The sequence below is a fragment of the Theobroma cacao genome, chromosome 3 (genome assembly GCF_000208745.1).
Source record: "Theobroma cacao cultivar B97-61/B2 chromosome 3, Criollo_cocoa_genome_V2, whole genome shotgun sequence".
NCBI classification, from domain to species: Eukaryota; Viridiplantae; Streptophyta; class Magnoliopsida; order Malvales; family Malvaceae; genus Theobroma; species Theobroma cacao.
The window spans coordinates 13,170,154-13,193,374 of record NC_030852.1 but is presented as its reverse complement, the minus strand read 5'-3'; the positions used below and the strand labels follow the sequence as shown (position 1 = coordinate 13,193,374).

At 37.1% G+C, this 23,221-nt stretch overlaps 1 protein-coding gene and 1 long non-coding RNA gene across 2 annotated transcripts; one reads left to right on the top strand and one right to left on the bottom strand.

Annotated features, from left to right (window-relative positions):
* LOC108661144 lies at nt 8,012-8,989 on the bottom strand. Its single transcript, XM_018117033.1, has 3 exons — nt 8,887-8,989; nt 8,655-8,793; nt 8,012-8,576 (listed from the first exon to the last, which is right to left on the bottom strand). The coding sequence occupies exons 1-3, from the start codon at nt 8,987-8,989 to the stop codon at nt 8,012-8,014; spliced, it is 807 nt and encodes a 268-aa protein (XP_017972522.1).
* On the top strand, nt 20,983-22,884 carry LOC108661319. Its single transcript, XR_001927077.1, has 4 exons — nt 20,983-21,069; nt 21,145-21,211; nt 21,767-21,890; nt 22,737-22,884. It is a non-coding gene; the product is annotated as an uncharacterized LOC108661319 (long non-coding RNA).

The window sequence follows — 23,221 nt, the reverse complement described above, 5'->3', positions numbered from 1 at the left end:
AGACATTGTTTAATGCTAAGATATAAGCCTTTCTCCATTGGAGTGTCTATGGGCTTGGGGTTTTGCATGCGGAATGGTTCTAAAATCTTTTGAATGTAATTTTCTCGAGACAAACTCAAGAACTCCTTAGAACGATTTCTCGAGCCGAGGATGTATTCAACTTGTCCCATGTCCTTCATCTCGAAAGTGGAGGACAACCACTTCTGAGTAACTTCATGTCATTCCTGTAATGACTCGTTCCTCGGTCGTTACCAACGTTTGAGTCTTGTGGGAGAAACCGTCAAGTCTCGAACCAACCTTGTTAGATCTCTTGTTAATACATTACATTCATTCCACTTGCTTACACAGTCGCTTCGAACTGTGTAACTCTTTGTAATATGATTTGAACAAAAAGTCATATAAGTCGACTTAACCTTTATTCCACATAATTGTAACAAAATACATCAAAGTTTATAATCTCCAAATGTACATTTGTAGTAACACTAATGTCTATTTTGATAACAAAATACACTATGATGACTCGACCTTTAGTAGCGGAGTGACTCGGAATGAAGTGCTATGAGATGCCTTTACCTATCCGCAGTAGACAATATGGGTCGATGAACGCACGCTAGGGCAATCACTATCTGCAAAAGGGAGATGAGGGGGGGTGAGTCTCATAGACTCAATGATCATCAGCTCTATGAGCAGGGCGTAGATGGAAAACAAGCTTAGAGTAGATCATTTGAGTAATAAAACCAGACTATAAAATGATAACCTTATAAAACCAAAAACAAGTAAGGTATTTGTGCTTTAAAAAATAATGTCGTAAAATCGTAGTGCAATACTTTCCTTGATAAACAATGCAGAAAACAAAGTGTAGTAAAATAAATTTCAAGCCTCGAAATCATTTATTTCCTTTAAAAACACGATAGTTGTATAAAATCACACACGCTCCAAAAATTTGTGGCATGTAAAAATAATCATGTACATCCATGTATATCAACTCATAATCAACTTGTAAAGCACTGAAAGCTTTCAATCAAATAGGGGACCTGCAGAAAAACATTAACTCTCCACCATGCAAAAGAGAACGAGTCTAAAAACTCTCAAGGCTCTCGAGTAGGTAATCATAGATAATCAATCCGTGGACCCTCTTCCACGTAATAACAATCCGGGAGGCCCCCCTCCACCAGATTCCCACAGCCATGGCAGTCTCGACGATGTTGGCCTACATCAAAAAAATAACGTTTTCACAACCACGTATATCAACCCATGGCCTTGCCACGTATAACAACCCATGGCCTTGCCACGTATAATCACAGACCGTGGCCTAGCCACGTCTAACAGCCCGTCGGTGACCCAAAGGTTCTCTAGCTAGAGCTCACTTGTGCACAAGGGTCACACTATCTCGATGTGACATTCGACCTACTTTCGATGCTCTCGATTTGTCAAAACCGTTTTCAAAACCAAATCAAAGTTTTTGAGACTTTTGCTTTAAATCATTTGAAAACAAGGTTCGATAACCTTTCAAATTGCTTTTCACATTAAAATGCATGGTGTAAACATTTGTATAAAGATCGGACTAAAACCAGCTATCAAAAATTTGCATTTAAACCATTTAACAAGTACATTTAACTATGCACGTCACACAAAGATACAAGGCATAGATTTGATGCAAAACATTGCAAAAGGGCTTGTTTCCCGATTTCTAAAACACTTTACATATATGTATATATATATATATATATATATATATATATAGTATACACGAACAACTTCCAAATTAATTTGCATCCACAATTGCCTATCATTTCTACCAGTTCATGCTTTCTACAATAGCAGTGTATAAATCATTGCAAACTATGTATTCAAATCACTTATGATTTTCTAGCAACTCATGCTTTCCACAAAAATAGTATAATTGATTACAAATCTATTTAAAAATCACCTACCAAGGCTAGCAACTCATGCTATCCACAATTGCTTTTAAAGAAAATCGGCAACGTCTATTAAACGTACATCAATAGATAGTTTATGGAACTTTGGAAATAGACACTCCCTACTCACCTTACAATGGCGGGATATTACTTCGCCACTAATATTTCCTCAAATGCTTACTCTATGCTTGCAACAATAATCCTTGCTTTGTCAACTTCCTAACATCATTTCAATCTAATGCATTTATTGGGCTTTGCTGCCATTATATTCTACACTTGTTGTTCGTATTTAATTCTATACTTTCATATCTTATTCTTAAGAGATAACCGTTTACACTAAATCCTTAGTGTGAACTTTGAATTACATAAACCCGGCATCTTGTTTATGACTTCAAATGCCCATATCAATCTTTCTAATGACATTTATCATGTTCAAACTATTATTTTCATAGTATTAATCACATATATGGCAGCAACTATAAATCCAATTTCACCAAGTAATTTCTAAGCTTATATGCACCATTGTTAACATTTAACATGCTGCCACTAAGCGCAATATCAAGTTTTCCATTCATGCTGCACCAGCATCCTTAATCTTTTTTTTTAAATCTTTCAAAACAACATATGTCCACGAGTTCTTTTTCAAGCTTTCAACTAGCACAATTGTTTCCTAACCGTACTTAAGGCATCACACAATCATATCACATTGCATGCCTTACCTTTGTGATGGCTTGGATCTTGCATGCAACTTCAATATCCTTCCAAAGCTTTAATCATCAAACTACCAACATTATTCACAAATTATTTTCTTAGTAATTTTACCAACCATAGGCCTCAAAACACAATACCATGCTTACCTTTTCTCTTTCACTTTGAATCCATCATGCATCAAAGAGTTTGATGGCTTGCATGTTACTAAATCCTCTCCAATTAAGCTTTTCTTTGCTACCACAAACATAACCCAACATTACCAATCTGAATTTCCAAGGATTCATTCAAACTAAAGCCATTCTCTTACCTTTTCCTTGCTTGAATCACAAAACCGAGCCACACATTCTCTTCCAAGTTTCAAATCTCTTTTTGGATGGTGAAATATCAAATCGCAACAAGGTAAAGGGAAGGAAATCTTCATGGTTGCCTTAGGTTTTCTTCAAAACCGAGCCTTCCCTTAACTCTTTCCTTTCTTCTCTTTTCTCTCTACCATGTGGGTGGAACGTACAAGGCCATTTCTTTCCTTTCTTTTTCTCTCAAAGGCACGATTTGCCCAAGTTCCAAAATTTATGCATGATGGACACAAAACCATGAAGATTTCCTTAGTTTGTTTCTTTAGTTTCTTATTAGACCACCTTGCCACCCAATGGTTCTTCATGCACCAATATTCTCTACATTTTATTGGTTAAATATCCACCATTCATTATCCTTTGATTCTTTATTTCATTTCTATTTAATTCCCACCTTATTTGTGTCCAATGGTCTTTCATGCAACTTTCCCACCTTAATTTCCATTTGGCCTCCTCCTTAGCCGATGACATTACATGCAACTATATTTTCTCTTCTTTTAGTCTAATTGTCACCAAGTGTCCATCATGCATAAATTTTTCATACATTCTTTTAATCTTTAAAAATCCACATGCATGTGTTATCTTATTCATTTGTCTCATGCCTTTTTCTTTGTCACATGGTGGGGGTCCCACATGTTCCCCACTACAAGTACATCCTTACATGCATATTCCATCCTCCCACATACTCGAATTTTCCTTGGTTAGTTACTTTCCATTTAACTTCAAATTTTGAAATTGAACATGAGTCCTCAAACTTTTCCTTATATACCATTTGACCCGCTAAACTTTTCATCTTTTACAATTTGATCCTTCAAACATCTCTTTAATTCCAATTTTCTTCTATTTTTCTTCCATTACACTTGTAAAAATAAAATATCAAATTGACACTTCACCAAGGTGTCACCATAATATTTAAATATATACTTACCCTCTCTTACTTTATTTAATAAAGGCACGCGAGCTCCACTTATATCGTTTTTCTTCAAAATTCTTTCTTACTTCTTCTCTCCCACTTAGATTAGTCATATAGTCTTCCTTCATGACTAATTTCAACAATAAATAAAATATTAATATTTTAATATTATTTTATTAATAAAATATTATTTTATTTTGAAATTCTCCAATTGTCTCCTCGGGTCCCAAAATGTCTCACTTTGCCCCAGTTCACTTCCAAATCACCTTTTAACTTGCTAATTCATCCTCGACAAAATATTATTGTTTTATTATTATTTTCTTGTATATGGAATATTTTATTTTAAAATATTCTTTTCCACCCATCTCCGTTCTTTGGCACTTAAATTTATGTCAATTGACCCTTCGTCTTGTCGATAAGGTTGTATTGGCTTCTATACTAGGGTACGGGGTGTTACAATTCTTGACTAATAGGATATCATCCACATATAATGAAAGAATAAGGAACTTATTCCCTAATCTCTTTACATATACATAATGGTCCTCTTCAATCATTACAAACCCTATGGAAATGATGGCTTGATGAAAACGAAGATACCATTGTCGGGATGATTGTTTCAAGCCATAGATAGAACGTTTCAAGTGACACAGCTTGTGTTCTGTTCCTTGTTGGTCCCAAATAAATGTGCTAGAGGGGGGGTGAATAGCACTTTTTGGCTCTTGTAAGATGATGAACTAATTTAAAAAGCAATGAAAATAAAAATAGAGTAGACAATGCACAGCAATTTATAGTGGTTCAGTCCAAAACCTACATCCACTACCTTGATTGTTCAACCAAGGATTTTCCAAATCAATCCACTATGAATCGGTGAAATTCACAAGCTTTCACCAAGCTTTACAATGGCTTTTACTAGGCTTAGCCAAAACCTTTCACAATAGTTTTTATCGAGATCAACTAAAACCCAAAGTGATTTTTCAAAGGCTCAACCACAACCTTCAACAATGGTTTTTCATGGGCTCAACCAAAACCCAAAGTGGTTTTTCAAAGGCTCAACCACAACCTACAATAATGGTTTTTCACGGGATCAACCAAAACCCAACAACTAACTTTTCAAGGTTAAGTTAGAACTTATACACTCAATCAAGCTAACCCAAGCTTGATCAACCCCTTAGAGTGTCTCTCACACTCTAAGTAAACAGAAAATAGAGAAAAGATGAAGTACAATTGATCACCTAGCTGATCTAAGATGTACAAGGTTAAGCTTAAAAACTTTTTCAAAGGATGAGAGTGAAATACAAGTGTAAAGAGAAGTTTTTTGGTCTTATAAGCTCAAAATCACTATGGATGGCTTCTCTCACTTCTTTTTGACTGTTACGGAGGCTTTAAATACTTGCAAAATCAATTCTGGCCATTAGAGACAAAAACTAGCCATTTCTGGTCGTTATTTTGTCCTTTTCTGCTCAATTCAAATTTTCAGACAAAATGCTCTTAGTCGACTAACTTACGTCTTAGTTGACTAAGTCGTCTCTATTTTCTACTTCCAATTTCTGGCAGTAAGCACTTAGTTGACTAACTTACTTCTTGGTCGACTAAGTTGGTTTTGTCTTGAAGTTCAAATTTTTTGCAGTAGCTACTTAATCGACTAACTCACTTCTTGGTCAACTAAGTTGGTTCTGTCTCTCAATGCTCTTGAGCCTGCCAACATCTGATTTAAATTTTTAGCTGATTAACCCTTCATTATTCGACTAAGGGTCTTCTGTTCGGTTGATCAAGTGTGGCTCCTTATTTTTTGCTTGTTTAACCAATTAACCCATCTTGCAACTAAACAAGCATCTTGATTTGCTTTTAAATACCAAATATATTAGTGACTTTAAGCTTTCTCCTGCACACTTAAACAATATAATTAGACATTAATAAATGGGAATATTTTGCTATCATAAAAAAACATATAGAGTCAACATTCTCTATCTCTTATTTTTGATGATCACAAAACACCCTTGGGTTAAGAATGCAATGTCTATGTTCAATATAAATGCTTCAAATCTTTATGCGTTAGGAGTTGCTCCCCCTTTAGTCAATGCATCTAGTTTTCTTTACATAATTTTGAACAAAACCAAAACTAAGCATCACACATATAAATTAAACATGAAGTCCATTAAACTCTATTTAACTTAGTCTTCCTTCTCTCATTTTTCTTTTTTATCATTAAACAAGATATTCAAAACTCCCCCTTAATGAGTGCATCAAGATTTTCCTTTAATCTTTAAATCAACCTTTAATGAATGAGAATCATAAGCACTCATACACCTAAGTCATACAAGCTTATAAACATAGTTCAATAACTTTAAGAGTCAAGCTTGTGTCTATGCAAGAACAAATGTATGGGAGTTAAATCATTTCAAGAAATTGTCAAGGACTATTCAAATAATGTTCAAGCAAATTTAATCATTTTGTCATAATCAAAACTATAATAATTTTGAAGCTAACATTCTTTTGGCTTGAAAACCAATTGGTTGGTTCATGTAAATCTCCTCATTGATTTTTCCATTCAGAAATACAGTTTCACATCCATTTGGAACAATTCCAAATCTAAATGTGCCACTGTAGCCAGGATAAGCCGAATTGACACAAATCTCACCACAAGAGAAAACGTCTATTCATAATCCACACCCTCTTTTTGAGTATAGCCTTTTGCCACTAAACGAGCCTTATATTTTTCAATTGATCCATCCACTTTGCGCTTTACCTTCAGAACCTATTTGTTTTCGATTGCTTTGTGTCTAGGTGGAATGTCAACTAACTCCCATACTTAGTTTTCAGTCATGGATTTCATTTCATCTTCCATAGCAATAAGCCACTTATATGATGATGGTGAGTTTAAAGCTTCCTCATAGGAAGATGGTTCATCAACATCCACAGGAATACCTCAAAAAGATTGACCTTCTATCTCGAATCGTTTACGAGGTATTTGCCAACATTCACTTTTTCGCAACTATGAATCTTGGTGGAGCTCAAACGGTGTACTCAAGGCTTTCTTTAACCTCACCTATGGTTGGGAAGTCATCTTCTAGAAAATCAACATCACGAGATTCATCTCAATTGGCCCTCCATTAGGGTGTTCCCTATACATCACGTAACCCTTAGAATGTTTTGAATATCTAATAAATACACACTTATAAGCTTTAGGACCAAGTTTCCCATACTTATGAGATGAGTGATGTACGTACCCTGTTGATCCCCAAGGACATAAGCCTTCCAAATTGGGGTTACTTGCATTCCATAACTCATATGGAGTTGTGGGAAAAATTTTTGAGGGTAGGCGATTGAGGATGTATGCTGCGGTCAAAAGGGCATCCCTTTAAAAACTTATTGGAAGGTTGACTTGTGCCATCATTGACCTAACCATTTCTAATAAGGTACGATTCCTTCTCTTTGCAACACTGTTTTGTTGTGGAGTTCTAAGTATCGTTAATTGTCGACATATTCTCTTTTCCTCACATAATTCTTTGAACTAATTAGATAGGTATTCACGACCTCTACTAGTGTGAAAATCCTTAAGTTTCCTTTCTTTCTAATTCTCAACCTCTGCCATAAAGCATTTGAAACAATTCAAAGCTTTAAAATGGTGAGACAACAGAAATATGGATCCATATCGTGAGTAATCATCTATGAATGTAATGAAATAGGATGCGTCATTGCATGCCTTTTACATTCATAGGCCCACAAATGTCTGAATGGACAAGTTCTAAAAGATTGGTGGCCCTTTTAGCCTTCCCAAAAGGCTTTTTGTTGAACTTACCAGCAAGACATGTCTCACATGTAGAAAGTTTAACTTTGGTGATTGAGCCTAATAGCCTTTCTCTAGCCAATCTGGACATTCTATTTTGCCCAATATATCTTAATCTAGCATGCCATTTCATATAATCATTTATAACATTAGAAGAAGAATTTGAAACAAGAGAAACATCATTATTAGAGTCCAAATCTAACATAATCAAACCATCTTTAAAATAACCATGACCAAAAAACGTGTTTACAAGAAAAATAGACAAACTATAATTCTTAAAGGTAAAATTAAATCCTAAACCCATCAATCCTAAAACTAAAAATAGATTACATCATACGAACGGAGTATGAAGCACATCATGTAGAAGCCATTTTCGCTCATTGTGCATTGTGAGTTGGTAAGTTCCTACTCCTAGGACCTCTTCCTGTTCTCCGTTCCCCATCATGACAAAATGTCTACCCATTAGTAAACGATGGTACTCTACATATCCTGCACGATTGCAGGTTATGTGCTTGGTTGCTTCTGTATCTACAATCCAACCAAGGAGAGAATGAGCTATAAACACATGAGAACATACATAAGTTTTAAAGCGATTTAGAGGACGAACCTTTTTAGGCTCAGTGCATTCTTGAGCAAAATGTCCCTTCTTACCACAGTTAAAGCATTTCAACTTGGAATTATCCTTCTTCCCACCATGCTTGCCTCTTTGGAATTTGGTGACTCCATCATTTTTGGGCCTTAGATTTTCAGTCATTCCCTTCTTTTGTTGTCTCTTTTGCTGGGGAACATACCCTTTACGATTTCCAGCTTGAGCTATCAGGGCAGTGCTGCGGATAACTTCTCTATGCTCTACCTCAAGCTCTAAATGGTGGGAAATATCATCAAAAATCTTTATCCTTTCATTATGTGTTAATACATGTTTAACATGTCCCTATGAGGACTCAGGGAGTGACTTGATGACAGCTAAGACCTACTGCTCATCTGTGAGATCATAACCAGCTGTTTTCATCTCTCTTATCATGGCTGACATAGCCTTTAAGTGTTCAGCCATAGTATGCTTGGAGTTTATCCCATATTGAGTGAACCTAAGTGCCAAGGCACGAAGCCTCGTAACTGTGGTTCCACCATACTTGAATTTCAGTTGTTACCACAACTGTTTGGCGATTGGGAAGTTATCAAACTCCCCAATGAGATCATCATGCATACAGCTTAACATGGTAAAGTTCTCACACTCTCTCTTATACCAAGTGTCATAGGCCTCTTGGTCACGGCGATGCTGGGTTGTGTTTCTAGCTTCATGTGGGTTCATCTCTTTAGTCAGATGATTGAGCAACTCTTGCTCATTGAGAAGATACTGAACCTTCTTATGCTAGATATCATAGTTTTTGCCATCAAGTTTGGCAACTTTGGTCAAATCAACAATAATTTGTTTTGAAGCCATATCACTACAGCATTGCATAAGATTTAATTAGGCACATATCTAATTTTTTTAATTAATTAAGATTAGACATATTTAATTTTTTTTACCTATATTACTAGTTCAAAAATTTTCCATGCATGCTAGTAATCATCACCAATAGTATAAGTATCAATTAAAATGTCTAATTTAATTTAACTTTGGATTATAGGAACAACTCCCACTATCTTTAAGCATGGGAACAACTCCCACTTACCACATAATATAATGAGTTCTATTAAAAAAACCTATTGATATTCATAGGTGCCCATATCCAAAATAATATTATGCATAAAGTACATATTTATTATTTTGGATGATCAAAAACTTCCATATAAAAATTATGCGCACAAAAATAGCACTAAGTAGATCATATTTTCAAATGCTTCCAAGAAAGACTATAATAGTCTCCTCAACAAAGAACCCTACTTTTGTAATAATTTCCAAGATTGGAGGAGTCACAAACGGTCTCTTTTAAAACTTAGTCTCCTTTGACAAAGCTACTGAGACATATAATCACCGTACTATCTTTTTGCATACAATTTTACTTAACAATTAAGTAAAATAATTACATCATGCATTTTATAAATTTTACCTAACAAATAAGTAAAATAATTACATCATGCATTTTTATAAATTTTACCTAACAAATAAGTAAAATAATTATAAAATATACTTATATGGTACATAGCATTTTACAACATATGTAAAATAATTGAATTAACAAACATTTGCTAAATTGATATATATGTTTTAAAAGAAAATAATTTCTAATATACAACATATAAGAAAAAAAAAAGTGGTTAATTAACTGATTAATTAACCATATTTATAATGCATGTGAATTTAATAAAATTGTAACATGCCAAAAGCATAAATAATATTCTGAATTTTTTTTTGTGAAATTTTAAGTACCAAACAAAACTTTGGAGTCATTCTGTAAAAACAGACACTTGTGAGGCAAAAATGCAATTAAGAAAAATATATCATTTGGCTTGATGTGGCTGCCACATCAAGCCCTTTGTGGCAGTGTTCGGACCCTTTTGGTCTTTATTATTTGTCGTACTCTCATCTCAAGGATGCTTCCTTGGTGTAGTGGTTAAAAGATATTTTCAAAGTCTGAATGACTTTCTTAACAAGAGGTTCGAATACTGCTAGTTGTATTTTCTTTTCTCACTCTTTTTTGGTTTTGCTGCCATCCATAAGATGCCACGTGGCCTTACACCAATGCACCTATTTACACTGGATTAAAGCTTACTCCTTCCCTATATCAATCTTAACAACTTTTATAGATTATACATAATAAATTAGTACCGGTAATTTAAATTAAATAAAATCATAGTCAAAACACTCTTTCAAAATATATACAAGTTAAAAGGATGAAAGTAAGCCAAAACCTGCTCTAATACCACTTTTGGGAGGTGTGTATCCCTTTTCAGATAAATATTCCACTCCCTTTCTGATCGAAGAAGCTTTACTTACAAATCCTCCTTCGTGCACACAATAATTTCTTCACTCTCGTTGTTATGGAGTGGCTACTAGAGTCCTTTACAAGAAATTACACATTTCAAAACCCCTTGGCCTTTGATGGTACCACAAGAATGAAGAGAAAATAGTTTTTGGTTTTTTTGACTTACAGAAGAACTCACATTCACTCTTTGGCTGTGTATTGAAACTAGTACATCTGTTCACTATTTATAGACGTATTAGGGATATAGAGATGGGATATTATATTTAAATTTAAACAAATTAAATTTAAACATAATGGATAGATAATTTAAATTTAAACAAATTAAATTTAAATTTATATCCTATCTCAAACATTTATTTTTAATTATTCAATTAATGAATATCAGAATAATATTCAATATTAATTAATTGAATATTAGTTAATTATCCACAAATAATTAATAAAGTTGCATGCTATGTGGATGCACCACATTTAAATGGAACAGTTTGATTTTAAGATTAACACCCATGATGATCATCTTATTTCGATTAGATTATCTAAGAAAACATTTTATCCTTTTTTCTTGATAAAATTAATTATCAAGATTGCTAGATATTAACATCATCTAATAAAATATTATTAAGATTATCATGATGAAAGTTATTAGTTGATCTTCAAAGGATTATAAATAGGTTTGGATATTTCGCCTAACGGTACACAACAATTCACTAAGAGTGCTCTCAAAATTACAAGAGTAGGAAACTTTCTACACATTAAAGAGAAACCACTTTCCCTCCATCATTAGGCTAGGATTCTTGTACTATCAAACGTGTGATTATTACTGAATTTTGTAGCAATTTCTTACCCTGGGTCTTTGTAAAATGATAGGCTCGTAAGACATTCAAAAATTAAGATTTTGGAGTCATTTTGCATTAGTTTTCAAAAGATACAAGACTACTACAGGCTTAATTAGAGTAAATTATTCCACAATAATGTTTTAATCGGTACGTTTTTCTTACATAGACAACCTTCGTGCTTAAGTCCTTTACATTTCCCATTAGAGGAAATTGTGAGAAAAGGACCTCGTGATGAGATGATTTAATAAATAACCATTCATATAAAGTTATCTGTTTCTAGCCAAAAAGAAGCATGAGTAGACCAAAATGCCTTTCAAAACATCGTTTCAAATTAGGGTCCTGATATCTCCCTCCCACTAGAGAGAAAATAGAAATAAATAAATGCTCAACTGTTTAAGCTCGGCCATCTTTCTCTCTCAACTCTCTGAACTGTCTCAACTCTACCAACTCTCTGTTGAGTACCATCGTCGTCATCTCTCTCAGATCTCTGAACTGTATGAACTCTGTCAACTTTTGTTGAGCACCATCGTCATCGGGCTGTGATCTATCTCTCGACATCTGGCCATATTGTCGTAGATTAATAGACACTATAGTAGAGATGACATCAAGGTACCTGTTATTGGGTTTATTGCTGCAACACACTTAAATTTCTGAAACATTTGGTGTAAATTAGAACATGGATTAGAAACATTGCCCAGAATTGTTACACGCCATGCATCTATAACATGTGTTAGCGTTATTTTAACGTGTCATGACATTGGTTATTTTAAGCGTGTCAACGTTGGTGTGTTACAATATTTTATGTTATATGCATGGCATGTTACAACATTTTACGTTATATGCATGACGTGTTACCACATTTTACATCATATGCATGGCGTGTTACAACATTTTACGTCATATGCATGGTGTGTTACAACATTTTACGTTATATGCATGGCGTGTTACCACATTTTAAGTTATATGCATGGCGTGTTACCACATTTTACATTATATGCATGGTGTGTTACAACATTTTAAGTTATATGCATGCCATGTTACTACATTTTACGTTATATGCATAGCGTGTTACAACATTTTACGTTATATGCATGGCGTGTAACAATATGACTAACAAATTTTTGAACATGGCATGTATTGTGTAAAATGATTGGCAAATTTTTTTTTTTAATTTCAATGGGGTTCCAATTGTGCGACTTGTGATAAGACACGGTGGTCAATGGGTGGATGGCATTTACAAGGGTGGTGAGTCACGAATGCGGAGGGTTAGGAGTGATTTGTCGTTTGCGGGCTTCATGAAGCTGATTGAAGATGTTGTTGGGGTAAACTCAGAAATTGACGAGATTGAGTTACACGCATTGATCAGTACACCCGGAGAGCTATCATGGCCAATTATCAAGGACGATGAGGATGTTGCATTAATTCTGCTAGAATAGAGGAATGTTCCGGCTATGTATGTCAGCATTAAGGGACGCCAAACAAATGTTATGTCACATGAAGAAGTTGAACAACATGGTAATCAACTCAATCAAAATGAGATTTACAATGCTTCACATATAACACAGCATTCGGTCCGTAACCCACAACAATGGCAATTGAGGTATAAACAAGAGTTTATGCAGCCCGATAGATAGACGACATTCACATAACAGTTGGCTGCACAATTTCGATCAGGATGTGCATCAAACCAATTACTTGCTTCTGTCCAACAAATGCAACGATCGGGTGAAACTGTAAAATGTGTAATGCCATTTTCAAATGACAATACGACACTTGAGGACAACACTATGAGGTTGGAGGGTGACACTATGATGCTGGAGGGTAATACTGCATTTGATTAGGGAAATGAGGATTTGTTCGCTGCCGGTGAAGATAGATTTGATGACAATTCAGATGATGAGCTTGAATAATGGCATGATGACAGTTCAGATGATGACTGGCTTTATGATAGTGACATTCCAATTTGCAATAATGTTGAAGGCGAAACGGAACCTGTTGGAGGTGTTGATGTAGGAGATGTTCAGTGTGATGACCCCATATACAATAACCCCATCGCTGGTGAGAACAGGATTCGTTCCCTTGATACATTGCTCAATGACAGTTATCAAGAAAGGGGAAATGCAGGGATATCTTATACGTGTCTAATTGCAGGTGCAGAAAGGTTCTCCTTCCAAACAATTACCACTAAGGAGTTGACATGTGCCAATGATCGCTTATACAAAGGAAAAATGTTTTCGTCGAAGGCCGAGTTGAAACGTGCTTTGAACATGTTGGTTCTAAAAGAAAAGTTTAAGATAAGAGTAAAAAGGTCATGTAAAGGTCGTTATGAGGTTGGTTGCAAGGACAAGGCATGCAAGTTCAGTGTGCGTGCAACAAAGTTACCTGATAGAGGAGAATATTGGCAAGTTCGGACGTTCCATAAAGTACACACCTGTACTGTTGATGGTTTGAAAGGGTAATTTCCAACTACGAGTGCGAAGATAATTCGTGAACTTATGTCACACAAGCTTCGAGCTAATGGAGTAGCATTGAGACCTAAGAACATAATTTGTGAGATGAGGGTTTAGTGGGGATTGGAATGCTTGTATGGTAAGGCTTGGCAAGCGAAGGAGTATGCAGAGAGGCTTGTTTGTGGTCCCCCTGAGGAGTCAATTCAACTACTACCCTCATATTTTTATATGTTGGAACAAGAAAATCCTAGCACAGTGATTGGAGTGGCTACTGATAAGGCAAAAAGATTCAAATATTTTTTTGGGATGTAATGCGTCCTACAGTTGCAATTGATGCGACACATCTGAAAGGCAGGTTTAAGGGTGTTCTGTTTGTCGTTGTATGCAAAGATGAGAACGAGTGTGTATATCCAATTGCGTTTGGCATCAGCCATGTTGAGGACGAAGACTCGTGGACGTGATTTCTTAGCAAGCTGCATGATGTGATTGGTTGTCCTGAAAACACTATGTTCATTTCTGATCAGCATCTCGGCATTAAGAAAGCAATCCAAAATGCATACCCAGAAGCGCACCACGGTTTATGCGGTTACCACTTGAAAAAAAACATTAAAAACAAGTTCAAGCACGACGACGTTTCTATTATTTTCACCCTTACTCGAGATTGCTATAAGCTTTTCAATTTCAACAAACATATGAACCAGCTCAAGCAGATTTACACGGGAGCCCATGCTGACCTTATGAGAATAGGGCCTGAGAGATGGGCACGTGCATGTTCACTTGCAAGGCGATACCAAATGATGACATCCAACATTGTGGAATGTGTTAACTCATGCTTGAAGCATGCAAGACAAATACCAATCACTGTTTTGATCGAGTTCATCAGAGACATGTTCCAGCGTTGGCTCCATGATCGGTACGAGGAGGCCGTCAAGGTAACCATGCCCCTCAGCCCTTGGGTTGCCAGGCAGTTGAGCAAACGGTTCAATGATGCACATCGCTTTGTAGTTAAGCCTATCAATCGAGTGGAGTTCGAAGTTAAAGATGGGAAGATAGATGAACTTGTAAACCTATCTAGGAAGACGTGTTCATGTTGTGAGTTCCAAACAGATTTACTACCATGTAGCCATGCCATTGTAGTAATAAGGTCAGAATATCTTTATTTCTTATTTGAAGCCTAATTGACATAGCATTTACATTGTGCTTGAAGATTGAGTTTGTTGTATCTTTCAGTAAATGCAAACATAAAGCCATTGAATTCTGTGCTGACTACTACAAGACAACCGTTTTAGTGGAGGGTTATTCTGGATCCATTCGCTCGGTAGGGCATCCTAGTGAGTGGGACATCCCCCCTCATGTGAAACAAATTGTCGTCTTGCCACCACCTTGGCGAGGCCAAGCACGAAGACCTAGGAAGAGAAGGATTCCATCGGCTGGTGAAGGCAATCGAGCACGGAGATGTTCGCAATGCAAGAGGTACGGGCATAACAGACAGAATTGCCCATCCTCATTTTCAATTCCATCCACAAATCCGGCACAATCTTCAAGTCAATTGGTTCCTCCACAAGTGCGTCGACCTAAAACATGTTCAAGTTGCAGACAAACCGGTCACACACGCAACAACTGTCCAATACGAAGGACAATGTCTGAAAATGTAGGGTGTGTTGTGGATGAAGACAGCTTGTTCGCCTAACTAAATGTGTAACCCATGTGCAATACCTTTCTCACAATTTCCTCTTGCAGTATCTTACATTCATTCATATTTTTTAGTGTTTCTTAGTTTCCTCTTGTAGATGAGTCTTTATTTCTTTTATTAATTTTGTAGATATATTATTTAAGTATTCATGTCATTTTGTTCGTAGTTTTGAGCACTAAATAGACTTGCGAAGTCCCTATTTTGTTACCCCATTTCTCATATTTTATTACCACTTGTATTAAACAATTAATGATTTGATTTAATTCCTTTCTATTTCATTTGATTTAACCTTTTATGTTCTTACAATCAAATCTCCTAAGAGATATAAAATTAAATTAATTCATCTAAATTATCCTAAGCTAATAAAAGAAACACCACGTGGCAGTTTTGATCATCTGGTGTGGGGGTTGAGATTAGGTTGTAATTGGTAGATGTGAATGGCATCTTGTGGTGACACACTGAGTGGGAACAAATGCTTGTGGTGACACGCTGAGTGCATGCAGACTTCTGGCATGACATGCTGACTTGTTGTAGTCTTGTGGGGTGACACAGCACTGGCCAATTGTGGTGACACGTTGAGCGCATGCAGACTTCTGGCGTGACACGTTGACTTGTTGCAGTCTTGTGGGGTGACACAGCACGGGCCAATTATGGTGACACGCTAAGTGCTTGCATGCAGACTTCTGGCGTGACACGCTGACTTGTTGCAGTCTTATGGGGTGACACGGCAGGGGCCAATTGTGGTGACACGTTGAGTGCATGCAGACTTTTGACGTGACATTCTGACTTGTTGCAGTCTTGTGGGGTGACACGACAGAGGCCAATTGTGGTGACACGCTGAGTGCATGCAAACATCTGGCATGACACGCTGACTTGTTGCAGTCTTGTGGGGTGACACAGCACGGGCCAATTATGGTGACACGCTGAGTGCTTGCATGCATACTTCTGGCGTGATACGCTAACTTGTTGCAGTCTTGTGGGGTGACACGACAGGGGCCAATTGTGGTAACACGCTGAGTGCATGCAGACTTCTGACGTGACACGCTGACTTGTTGCAATCTTGTGGGGTGACACGGCACGGGCCAATTATGCTGACACGCTGAGTGCATGCAAACTTCTGGCGTGACATGCTAACTTGTTGTAGTCTTGTGGGGTGACACGCCATGCCCCACTAGGGTGACACGCCACGTGGTTGCAGTAGTAATTTAAAATTTACATCAGCTTCTAATATTGATAGGCACTGTGTTTGAATTGATAAAGAAGAAGTAATGGGAAAGTAATGTGTAAAATGTACGAATATTAAAATTAATAAAATTAATTGTATATACAAAAAAAAATGATGTACATACAAGGGCCAATATGTTCAAGGTTCGCTCTCACAACTGTTGGAAAAAACTTCTAGAGCATATTCGTGACGCATATTTACAATCATATTCTACTTAACTCTGATATTTTTCAATTGCAAAATATCGTCAATGTACCTTATCATGAACATACCTAGCTGACACTATCATTCTGCCGATGCACTTTAGCTTTTGGCAAATGGATTTCCAATGGCATCGACGTCAAATCCCGTGTCTTTCGGTGCGTTTTGTTGAAATAACCGACTTAGTGGCAGATGATTGGCATAATAGTCGTAAGGGGTGTCATCTGAGCCGCACGCACTCCGTTATCCTTAGCATCCGAAGTTCTTGGGGAGTCCACCACCTTTATCGTCCACCTCACCAAGTCGATCTTTGCTACCACCCAATGCCCGCTCACATTGCAAGGTGCGAGGATGAAATCGACATCTTCCCATTTTTTGTCATATGTCGGCCTCTCACCCTCCATGTACCCCCACAACTCATACAAAATTTCTATCGTGGATCGGGCATCTTCAATTGGAAATGCGGTGTGTAGCAGATGGATGGTGTCCTGTGAAGCATGTATACATTAGCTTACACTTAATGCAATAAAAAACTTAGTATTTTCAGAATTAAAAAATTTTCAAATAAACTTACGAAGAATATCGTGTCAACCACACATGCACGGGTAGTGTACAGCTTCAACTTCGGCCCTATCATTCGCTTACAGAGTACGCTGAGGCATGCGTTTATATGTTCACTACTCATTTCTTCTTTGGGATCCTCTAATGTTGTGAAAATTTCAGCACCTTGATCCCCTAAGATCCCAACGTCAAGCCTGCATATGTAACAAAATGAATTTCAAAAGCCTTGTAGATTAATGTTTCATTAAAAAACAATATTTGCAATGTTATTTATGAGCTTACCTCACACACTCGTCTTTCTTGAAAGCTTCGTATGCTTCCACCATTGCGTCCTTCATATCCCAACGACTCACTGAGGGGTTGATATATGGGCTTGACATGTATTTGCTTGCCAGTTTGACTCGTGCCAGCTCAGTTGGGTCTGAAATTTATGCTGCACAATGATGGACATCAGACTGTACTAACAACAACCATGTCCCGCTGGTTTTAAGAGTGCTCTGAGGAAGATGGTCCCCTTCAGCCTGAAGAGATGAAAGGTTCCCATCCCCTCTTGCTGCTACCTCAATTACTGCATAGGCCTCAAAAAGATGTTCTCCTTCAACCACAAGCGACTGAAGGTCCCCCTCCCCTCCCGCAGATGCATTGATAACCGAATAAGCCTCAGGAACATGGACTTCTTCAGCCACAAGTGAGTGAAGGTCCCCCTCCCTTCTCGAAAATGCATCGATAACCGAATCAGCCTCAAGAACATGGACTCCTTCAGCCACGAGTGAGTGAAGGTCCCCCTTCCCTCCAGCAGATGCATCAATAACCGAATCAACTTGAGGAACATGGACTCCTTCAGCATCATCTGATTGAAGGGTCACATCCCCTACCACAGCATCATCTCCGTCACGGCCAACAACATCATCGTGAATATGAACAGCAGCTTCATCATGCTGCCCATCATCAACATCATCGTCGTCCTCACCAGCATTGTGAGATGAAGGACCACCCTACAGAACGAGACAAATGGGAAAATCCGTTAGCTCATAAAATACCATAAACCATAAATCGAGAACAAAAAATAGAACTACACCTACTAAACATAAATGACCAATATATGAGCAAAGATAGAATATTGTACTTATGATTTCAAGCCCTCTAGAATAGGAGCAACGACACGGTCCTCAAACGTCTGCATGGCCAGAGTCAATGACTGAATCTAAGCCTTCACTCCGACATGTCTTTTTTATGCCGGTGCATGATCCGTCGCAGCTGAAGCTTCGTGACTACTCCATCATTGGCTTTTGTCGAATGGGTCAACTGCAATAACATATATTACTGTGTTATTCAATAATCATATAAGGGATTGTTGAACATTAATCGTTAGAACATTAAAATCCATACCGACGGCTCGTTACCACTGTGCGGTTGAGCAGGACCAATCAGTGGTTGAGGAGCTATCGTCGCCTCCCTCAACTACAATGATAAAAATTACTATGTTACTCGATAAATATATGCAGAAATGTTGAACACAAATTGTTACAACCGATCTTACCGACAGCTCATTAACAGTGTGCGTCTGAGAAGGACCTGTCGGTGGTTGAGGAGCTGTTGTTGCTTGGTCCAACTGCAAACACAGATATGTTATTCGATAATCACATATGGAATTGTTGAACACAAATCGTTAAAATCTTCCTTACCGACTGTTCACTCCATGGCCATGGTTGTCCCCTTCCTCCATCAACTCAGGGCTTGACAGCTCATCCACTAAAGCCGCGGCAGTGCGCCTCCGCTTCATGTCACCAATGGCTCTATTCTCTTTTAATTCTCCTCTTTTCTAGAGCACCTAAGCCCCAGTCTGGCCGATCCTCCAAGTGCCCTATTGGCACGTGCTGGTGGCCCTTAGATAATAGGACATCAATGTCCACAAAATACTCCCGGCTAGTCTCATTCGGGGTGGGCTCTAAGGTCTCGACTACCCACAACTGTAAAATAGGGATTGTGATTAAATTTTAGGCAAAATTATTCTACAAATGCACAGCAGAAATTAGTAGTTGTTCACTCACCTGCTCAGATGACTCCAACTTCTCAACTATTTTGTAGAAGTCTTTCGACTTCTTATTACATTACCATTTGCATATACGTGGGTAGACGTCCTTCAGAGCAGAGGGGGCAACTGTTTTTTGGAAGGTCGAAATTGCCTCCATTTCCCAGAACTGCAAGTCAAATGTAACATTATCATACCGTAAATGATAAACGAGTGCCACCATAAATTTTTATGTCAAAACGAAATGGATAAATGTTTAGTGATAGTACTTGTATCACCCATGCGAATCCATAAATGTTGTACCGTAAACGAGTAGCCTTCTGCGAGTTTGAGGTAGGCACTTCGAACCCCTTCAAAAGGTAGTCCTCAGTCAGCCTCCAAACATAGTGACCCCATGGGAAGACATTCTACGTATCGATGTCCTCCACCAATGACAATAGCCAAGGTGTCACGCGTCTAAGGTAGTCTTGACCAAATAAAATGTTATTCGCGATCAAGACAAGTTCCATCTTGGTCGAGTCGCCTGATCGCTGAAAGTTACTGTCATACCCCGTATTTTGATATGGTGACTAATAAAGCTTATCGGATGCCAATTAAGGTTAATTATAATGTTTAAAAATGATGAAAGATGAAAGGAATAGTTTGGGATAAAATATTCCACACGCGAAAAAATAATAATATTTTTATCAGGAAAGTTTGTGAGATAAAAAGTTATTCGAAAGTGAATTGAGGCATAATAAGGTATTTTGGGTAACAAGGAGATGAGGAAATTTTTGAAATAAAATAATATTTTATTAATAAAATATTATTAAAATATTAATATTTTATTCAGTGTCAAAATTTTCCATGAAGGAGGAGTATATGGTCAATCTAAGTGGGGGAGAAGAAGAACGAGAAAATTTCAAAGAAAAATGACGTTAATGGGGCCCGCGTGTCTTTATTAAATAAAAATAGCGCGAGTAAATAAATATTTTAAATATTATGGGGACACCGCATTGGGGTACAAACTTTACACATTGTTTGTACATGTGTAGAAGAAGATAATAGAAGAAAATTGGAGTTAAATGAGTGTTGGGAGGACTAAATTAAAAAGGGAAGAAACTTAGAGGGCAAAACGGTAATTTTGCATAAAGTTTGGTCAAAGCTTCCAAAGGAAGCTTTGACTCTCATCCTTGTCAGCCATAACCGTCCTTATCCTCCCAACAAGATATTTTCTTCTTCATTCTTGAAGCTTCCAACGCCATCTTCTCATTCACCACCATGAAAATGGAGTTTTTTTCAAATTCTTTTCGTTGTTTTCTTTTCATTTCCTTTCTTTTGTTACGTCTTTCTTCTCCAAACTTCTTGGGCACTAAACCTGCAGCTTCTAACCCCAATTTTCAGCACATCTAAACCCTAGGAGAAGAAGAAAGAAAAAGAGAGGAAGGAAGAAAAAGCTTAGTTTTGTAGTTCAAGAAACATAAGGTAAGGATTTTGTGTTTTTAAGCTCATGGTTGGTTAAATCCTTGGAAAAATAATGAGTGAATCAATTTGTGGCAGCTATGGTGGCCATGGGTGTGAGGGAATTATGAATTTTGTTGGGTGAAATCCAAGCTAAAACCAAGTGGTAAGCTTCATACTATAATTTGAAGCCTACGATTGATTTACTATGGTGGGAATGATTGCGTACAATATGTAGTATTATTGTGGTGTCATGGGTATGGTTGGAAGGAAATTATATTAATTAGAAGTTTGGAAAAGAAATGAATTGTGTGGATATATATGTTGTTAGGAAAAGCTTAAAAGGTTATGGATGTTGGTGCGTAGGAATGGATATTGATGTTATGCTTGGTGGCAACATGTAAATGAGAATAGTGTTACATGTAAACTTAGAAAGTGTTTGATGGAAGTAAATTTGTAGTTGCTGCCATATGTTAGGTAATTGTTGTGGAAATGATGGTTAAACTTGATAAATATCCTTAGACAAGATTAATATATGTGTTAGAGTTATAAATAAGTTGTCGGTATCTATAATCTAAATAATTACACAAGTAAAGGATAAAGGCAACTTTGGTAAAAATGTATCAAGATATAAGTTAGTTGAACAAGGATTCGTGATTGAAGGAAAAAGAGAAGTAGGAATGATGTACACTAAAGGTAATTGTATTTGAATTGTTGCTAGGAAATACAAAGGTAAAGTTAGAGTACTGTGGTGGCGTGCCGGAGGAAATAACAAGCGACCTGCAAGTAGGAATAGCTAGATACGCCTCCGAACAAATAGCGATGTAATATCCCGCTATCGTAAGGTGAGTGAACTTACATTAAAATGTTTTGGGATTAGGGTATATGTGTTTGATTAAATCCATTGAAATATTTCATCTATTTTCTCTAAAATATGCATGGGAACAAGCTTTTGAATGGAACGTTTTGCGTTGTGGAATGCGACTATGATGAATCCATGTGCCCTGTATTATGTTGATATATATATCTAAATTTATATGATATGTATTGATAGTAATATTGTTGTAATTATAACTGAGCATGTGCGCGATGTGGGGGAGCACATGCCGGTGATGACAGTTGGGGGAGTGTGGATGATGATATTACCTGTGCGCGATGTGGGGGAGGCACATGGTGGTATTAGTTGTGCACGATATGGGGGATGCACACGATAACTCCAACTATGTGTGCGATGTGGGGGTTACACATGAGTTGGGTGAGGTGGTGGTGGTATTGGTGGTTATGTATATATATATATATATATATATATATATATATGTAATAGGCAGTTCATGAATATGGTATATGGTTGTAATATATGTGAAATCTTGCATGTTGAATCTTGAAAATTGTTAAGTATTTTCAAGTTGATTTTGTCATTGCAGCGAGAAACATTCTATTTTGCTTGCTACCTTATTTGGTTGCTGCCCCATTTTCCATTTTTTTAGCACCATAGTTGATCATGGACTCTCAACATTAAGGAATATATTTAATCAAGTTTGAAATGAGGGGTTTTAATAAGAGTTAAACTAAATTGCATTCTTTTTGAACTTAAGTGCATCATGATTTCTAAACTTTCCTTAACGTTGCTTGTTCCCTTCCTATGTTCACTCACTGGGTTTATACTCACATTTTTAAACTTCATGTTTTAGGTTATTTGAGTTAAAGGTGACCGGGTCCTAGGACGAGGTGCTCCTCCCTATCCATTGCTCGGTAGGTTTACCATGACATTAAATATTAGCAACCGTGCTCGAAGTCACTCCACTGACGGTCAAGGTCTAATTATGTGTATATGAATACTTGATGTGGAATATTAAGATTCATTTGTTAATCTATATATGTATATAGTGGTTGATGATGCCATTATGAATGCATGATTGGGTTTTATGAATTGTTTTCAAAAGAACTATACTTGAACACTACGAATTTTGAATTTTAAAGAAACGTGGATTAATGTATAAGATTATGTAAATAGGCTTGCTTAGGCTTAGTGGGCTGAGCCCATTGGGCCCTTATGCCGGTCATGGCCCAAAAATTGGGCTATGACAGTTACCTCCGCGAAAAGTATCAAGCAACTCCTACAGCTTAATGCTCTGCTGCCCGTTTCAATATCTGGCATGACTTCCGTCCGCAACAA

What these genes read in the sequence shown, in the direction of transcription:
- LOC108661144 (XM_018117033.1), bottom strand. Translation starts at nt 8,989, where the DNA reads ATGAACCCACATGAAGCTAGAAACACAACCCAGCATCGCCGTGACCAA. An exon ending in GAACTTTACCATGTTAAGCT is followed by an intron (nt 8,794 to 8,886) that starts GTATGCATGATG and finishes GTGGAACCACAG; the next exon opens with TTACGAGGCTTCGTGCCTTG. An exon ending in TATGATCTCACAGATGAGCA is followed by an intron (nt 8,577 to 8,654) that starts GTAGGTCTTAGC and finishes ACATAATGAAAG; the next exon opens with GATAAAGATTTTTGATGATA.